The sequence below is a fragment of the Austrofundulus limnaeus genome, unplaced genomic scaffold (assembly GCF_001266775.1).
Source record: "Austrofundulus limnaeus strain Quisiro unplaced genomic scaffold, Austrofundulus_limnaeus-1.0 Scaffold88, whole genome shotgun sequence".
Taxonomy (NCBI): domain Eukaryota; kingdom Metazoa; phylum Chordata; class Actinopteri; order Cyprinodontiformes; family Rivulidae; genus Austrofundulus; species Austrofundulus limnaeus.
Window position 1 is genome coordinate 681,133 of NW_013952490.1, and position 6,560 is coordinate 687,692.

At 41.0% G+C, this 6,560-nt stretch overlaps 1 protein-coding gene across 2 annotated transcripts in view; it reads left to right on the plus strand.

Moving 5' to 3' along the window:
• Positions 1-1,773: 1,773 nt before the first annotated feature.
• ttc28 (tetratricopeptide repeat domain 28) overlaps positions 1,774-6,560 on the plus strand; it is a 253,039-nt gene continuing 248,252 nt past the window's right edge. For both annotated transcript variants that reach the window (XM_014012082.1, XM_014012083.1), the window contains exons 1-2: positions 1,774-2,036; positions 5,306-5,587. In XM_014012082.1, the coding sequence (XP_013867536.1) occupies positions 2,007-2,036; positions 5,306-5,587 (312 nt within the window). In that variant the 5' untranslated portion in view covers positions 1,774-2,006. The remainder of the gene's footprint in view (positions 2,037-5,305; positions 5,588-6,560) is intronic.

The window sequence follows — 6,560 nt, forward strand, 5'->3', positions numbered from 1 at the left end:
CCCACGTGAGCGTTGAAGTCCCCCCAGCAGGACGAGGGAGTCCCCGTTAGGTGCGCTCTCCAGCACCCCCTCCAAGGACTCCAGAAAGGGTGGATAATCTGAACTGTTGTTAGGCACATAGGCACAAACAACAGTCAGGACCCGTCCCCCCACCCATGGGCGGCGGGAGACTACCCTCTCGTTCACCAGGGTGAAGCCCAATGTACAGGCACCGAGATGGGGGGCAATAAGTATGCCCCCTCTATGGGCGAAAGCCTGGCCACCAGGCGCTTGCCAGCATGCCCCACCTCCAGATAATAATTTGTCTCAATAAAAAAAAAAAACTAAACTAAAAATACTTAAATTATAAGGTTAGTTCTTAATTTTATTTTTGCAAGTGCAGCTCATACATTCCTTTTAAACAATGGGCATTGTCACTGAAAAAGCACCAACATGAAGCAGGAAATGGCACAAAAAGAAAAGTGATGCACAGGAAAGCATGTTGTTCACACAAAAACAGAAGAAACAGCTTTCATATATGTGAGAAGTTTAGAGTGTTTGTGAAATATCTGCAGACAGTCTTGGTTTAGTTTTGTGGGATGATGCAATGAAACAGGGACATACATGCAGGTGAAAAAACAAAACAAAACAAAACAACTGTCAACGTTCTTTTGCACTGAATACAGGTTTGTGAAAACACAGTTTGTGCTTTCAGAAATACACATTTTATTTGTTAACGTTCAAAATGATATGATGCAATATGTTTCAAAGACTACAAACTGTATTTTAAAGAGTCTGTTTAGTGTTATGGTTTGAAGAGTAATTCTGTATTAAAATATTTTAGACAAAGTAAGGTGTTTCAGGTTTTGTGCCTCAGCTGATTTGGTTCAAATGACTCAAAATCTGTGAAACAGCCCTTTAAGCACCAAATTAGACATTTCTGCAGTCATGCTGTCTCTCCTGAGACGTTTAATTTTTTATTGCTTTTGTTCAAAACTATTTGTCTTTATTTATGGAGTGTAGCTTTTATCTTTAATTTTGAATAAAATATTAATCAAGATGCTGGTAGGTAATACTGGGGCAGAAATATGTCACCTTTTTCGGGTTCATGTTGTCCTTACTGGTTTGACATTTACAATCAGGTTGTTGTTTTTGATTGTAAAAAAATGACACAAGTCAGATGTTGTGCACAACGTATAAAAGGAAGAAAGCACTTCCAGTATGAGTGAGTTAAATGTGTGAAACGAGAGGTAAAGGAACAAAGTGATCAAAACTCAATTCTACAGTGTCTTTACTTTGTTTCAATATTTTAAATCCAACTTCTCAAAAATAATGCTTTTTAAATATTTATGAGGTTCTACTAACATTTAATAGCAATGGGAAATATACTCAAAGCAAAAGCTTGCAACTGTCTAAACAAGGGGGAATGAAATATTTTTGGGGGTGGCTATTGCCACCCTGGGCCCCCCCTTTGCTGGCACCCCTGCATTGACTTGAAGTTTACTTTAATTTTCACTCCTACAACTTTATTTATAAAACACTTAAAAAAGCCACGAAGAAACCAAGAGAAAACAAGTAAAAGACACAGGATAAAATATCTAAAGCAATAGAGATAAAAAATAAATAGTTTGTATTATATTATTATTATATTTTAAGGGCTGTATTATAGATCTAAAAAAATGCTCTTAGGTTTACTGGCTGTGTGCTCAGTAATCCTCCATGGCACCAACAGGGGGGGAGAGGGGAAAAGAAAAAAAACGGGGAAAAAAAAGAAAAAGATTTGACAACATGGCGCACTTTCCTTGAGGAAAGTTTCTCCTGAACGCCTCACAGATTGAAGCTTTTTTTTTTTTTTTGGACTTTCTCTTTGGCGTTCATCGCCTCCCTTCAAAGCAGCGTTTATTCTCGTCCAAACTTTTTCCCACAAAATAAAAGCAACCAGAAAAAAAAAATAATGGACCGAGAGTTTTCAGCAGGAACCGTGATGGGATGAAACCGAAGGACCTTGGCAGAAACAGACAGACAGGATGGAGAAACAAGCCACTCTGAAGGAAAAGGTAAACAGCTTTTTAAAAAATCGCTTTCTGGACCTTTTAGCTACTTTTATTAACTGCTTTGTTTTTGCTCAGCGTAAACAAATCTTTTAAAAAAAATCGCTTTGTTTCCTCTGGAGGTTCATGGTTGCTGTTTATTCTCAGACAACTTAAAATTTAAATAGAAGTTTAAAAAAAATCAGACAATAAGCACTTCTGTTGTAGTGCATGAGGAGAAACTACTCCAGCATAAAGTTGAAAATAGTCCCATTTATCCCCAGCAGCAGTGTTAATATGTAAAGGTTCTGGAATATTCAGGGTTTGGATGAACTCTGTCTCCTGCTGATCATGTTTAAAAGTGTGTCCTGTGTTGGTGCAGGCTCTCATTATCCCTTCTCTCCCCACCCTTCCTGCCCACAGACAGAAGGCTGCAGCACATTCAGGAACAGGAAAAGCTGCCTGCCTCTTACCCTCAGAAGCACTAATATGTAATAAATTCTCCTCCTGACATTTCTTTGGGGTGCACACTTCTGCATGTTGTCCTGGGAGACAGTTTTGGTGGATGTCTTCCCCCCCCCCCGTGCTGCTGCAGGGACTATTAAAGGCCAATCATCCCCTGAAGGACTTGCACATCATATCTAACATGAGATGCTTTCATGATGAGAGGGAGTGGAGTCGTCGCTGTTCCATCGAACCCTGTAAATGTTGCAAACTGTCAGAGCTTGAAGTTTGTCTTGAGGATGAGTCTCAGCTACTACCACACAAAATTCTGGCTCAATATCTGTAAATCCGACTAAGCTGCAGCCATTTTTGTGTGAACTAAGCTGGAGTTGCTGTGGTGTGCTGTCTTGAATTGGGTTGACTCCAATGTTAATGAACTGTAGTTGTGGACCCGGTGACTACTTCCTGAAAGTTTGATGAAAAACAATCCAGTGGTTCAAGAGATATTCTGCTAACAGACAGGAAAAGTTGACTGTCATTGTTATTGGCACTGTTTTAAAAACATATCTTACTCGATCTGTTAGCACTCCAAGTAAGTGTTGTGAATTGCTCTCAGCGACTAACCTGTTAAATTTCAGCATAGTGTCTGTAGAACTGGCTGCGTTATAGGCATTGTTGTGTTTGCTAAGTTTGCTTAGCTGTGGTGGCCATCTTGAATGGATATGTCTCCAGAAGTGAATCAGTTGTAGATGTGTGTCTAAGAATTACTTTTTACGAGTTTCATTTAAATCTGCCCAGAAGTAGATGAGATATTTTGCTAACAGACAGACAATAACATCACCTTCAGCGTGCAACAATACTAATGTCACTTGGAAGTCAGTTTGTTTTGTGTGTTTTAATTATATAAAATATATTTTTAATACACAGAAGCAAAATAAAAAGTGGATAAGATTACTGCTTAAAGATTTGGGGGGGGGGGGGGGGGAACGACTGCTACTATTCTCTAACTTTACTTGATGTTGGATTCACTTGATCTCCAAAGCCCTCATTTCGCCTGGTTCGCCTCTGCGGGCCTCTGGAAGTAATTACTGGGCCTGCCCTATATCCCAGAATTCAGCTGGAGGAGGTGTGGTGAGAAGGAGGTAAAGTGGACGCTGGCCTGAGAAATGTGCAGCTCCAGATTCTTCATTCAGTAAAAACAGACCCAAAATGTCCGTGTTAAATATTCACAATAAGCTCTGTTTGCAGCGCAGTGAGTCATTAATGGTCAGATGGGTTAACCAGACTTAACTGCACCTCCGCTTCAGAAATCTGACAACAAGCGGAGCTGATCTCGTACAGAGTCTGAACCACATGATATTATAGGAGGAGATGTTTCACCGTGGTGTTAATACGATGATTAAATCCTGCTTTACTTTTCTGTTGCCTGTTTTTACGGCCGTGTGGAAATGAATTCAGTCAAAACATCTGTGAACAGCTGCAGAGATGTGGGGCTTTACTTCGAATCGAGCTCCTTTTCAAAGACAAAAAAAAAAAGTTGTTTCCTGTACAAAAATAAAGCAATTTAGAACTTTATTTATTGTTTGAAAGCTGTCTCAGTGGCATTTTCCTGTTTCTTTTTTATTTTTCCATACCTTTTTTTTAAACTGCTTCTGCATACTTTGTGCTATTTTACCTGCTCAGAATTTTCAGTTCAGTCAGGACATGGTTGATGTTTTTTTCTTGTAACTTTTATACTTTTTTAAAATATATAACCTTTTTCGTACATGTTTTTTATAGAAATATGTTGAGCTACTAAATTCCTTTAAAAACATTCAAAAACCTGTTGCAGGTTAGTGTTTTATGCTACGTTTAGCTTTTAGCTACTGTTCTGCCACATATAGCTTTCAGCTACTATATCAAGCTTTTAGTTAGCAAGTTGTTATTTTAGCTACCATACTGCTACTTTTAACTAGCCTTATGCTAGTTTTAGTTTTTAATCTAAACTCATTTTGCTAATTTAGCTTTAAGCTATTTCTTTGCACTGTTCAACTAAACTTTTGATATTTTAGCTTTCAGTTAACACTTTGGTCATTATAGCTAGCATTTGCCACTGCAGCTGTAAACTAAGCTTTTGCCACTTTCACCATTTTAGCTTTTTTGGCTTTTGGTGATTTTTAACTATTTATTTTGTAACTTTTAGCTTTTAACTAGTCTTTTGCTGCTTTTAGCTTCTAAGTATCATTCAGCTACATGTTTAGAGACAGCGTAAAGGTAGCAAAACAGCACTTTTAGCTTTTTACTAACTTTTTGCTACATTTAGAATTTAGATAGCATTTGGAGCTATTATGTTTTGATTGTTATAGATGTAACAACTAAATTTCAAGCTCTTCAGTGAAGTTGTTCAGCATTCAGCTGCTTCTTTGTTTCAGAAACAAATCTCTCTGGTTGCACCTGTGTTTCTGCAGCAGTAACATGAGGTTAAACTGGTCTTTGAGCTGAAGTAATGCAGCGTCGATGTTTTTATGCAGTCTCTGAGGCAGGATAGGGTCATTTGTTGCTCAATTAGCTTTTATTTCTTCCTTCATTAACACCCCCTCACAATTCAGCTGCTTGCTCCAGCTGCTGTGTTTGTGTTTGTGGACAGTAGATGTTCAGGAGGAGCCAAATTATGGCCCCATAATCATCCTAAGTGTACGGGACTTGGCTGTGTGTGTGTGCTGGCTCTGCCACAGCGCTTGTTGGAGTGGAGCCTTCGTTAACAATATTAGTTTCACCTGTGCTCCTGTAAACATGCTCCGTTGAATCCTTTGCTTCTGTTTGTTTCCCAGTGGCACTGATGGCAGCTCTTCTCTTTCTGTTTAATTGTCCAGAGCTCAGTCTTCAGCTGCCGGACGGTGGGCAGGCCTATCGGCGGGACGAGGTACGCTCTCAGCAAGGCGGAGTTCATGGAGAAGGTGCAGCAGAGCAACGAGGCGTGCCAGCGAGGCGACTTTCAGGAGGCCGTGTGTTTGTACAGCGAGGCGCTGCGGGCCGACCCGCAGAACTGCATCCTGTACAGCAACCGCTCAGCGGCCCTGCTCAAACTGGGCCAGCACCACGCTGCTCTGGAGGATGCAGAGAAGGCCTGCGAGCTTAATCCAAAGTGGCCAAAGGTAAGCGTCCTTTCACGACTTCGACTCTGAGGAGTACAAACCTAACGCGGGAACCGTGGCAGATTTGTGACGGGTCGACTCTACTGCTGCTCTTTCTCCCCCTCATAGGATTCAGAAAATGTACGTTCGCTTCAAAGTGTTTCAAATTCCAATCACATTTCCTGTCCGCTGTGTTCCGGTGGCGGCTGATCAATACGAACTTTTCTCAGCTCTTGTCTTTGATCTTGTCTTGGCCCTCGAGTGCTAACCTGTGATAGATTTCACATTACTCACCTGGAGGGAGGTACTGGGAGACCTGTCCCTCGCGGTGATGGAAATGCATCGATTTCACAATTTGGCGTGGAAGGATACTTTTGTCTTTCAAGTGAGGGGATGGATGATAATGTGGTGGAGTGGTATTGATGATAATTTGTCGCTACCAATGATGCATCAGTGGCCACCTCTTCTTTGATCTGTGCTCTGCATCTTCACACGCTCAGGTAGGTTTCCCCACCTGCCTGTGAACTGAAACGGGGCAGCTCTGGGTTACGTAATCCTGTGCTTTTGCTGAAATACTTCACAGAGTGGGGAGAAAGAGGAGCCATCGCTACATTTATCTGATGCTTCATCTATAAGATGCCACATCTGTTCCTATGCATAACTTGCTCATTTCAGTGCGATTTCCTCTCTTCGGAAACGAAACTCAGCTATAATAGAAAATCTCTGCCAGAATCCTTCTCCTCCCTTTTTATATGCTGTCCAAGTACAATGAACTCTTTGTGGCGTGACTGGGAGGGGTGGGGGGGTTGGTCTAATCCAGGTCGTGTTGCTCCGCTGATTCTTGGATTTACTTCCTGACAGTTTCAACTCTGAGCCTCAGGTTTGGATTATCAGAGTCGGTGTCGCTGTGCAGCTCGACCCATGTTTTAACTGTGCAACATGTGGCAAAAGGATTACCATGACTCTGGTATGGACTTTTTTTTTTTTTTTTTTT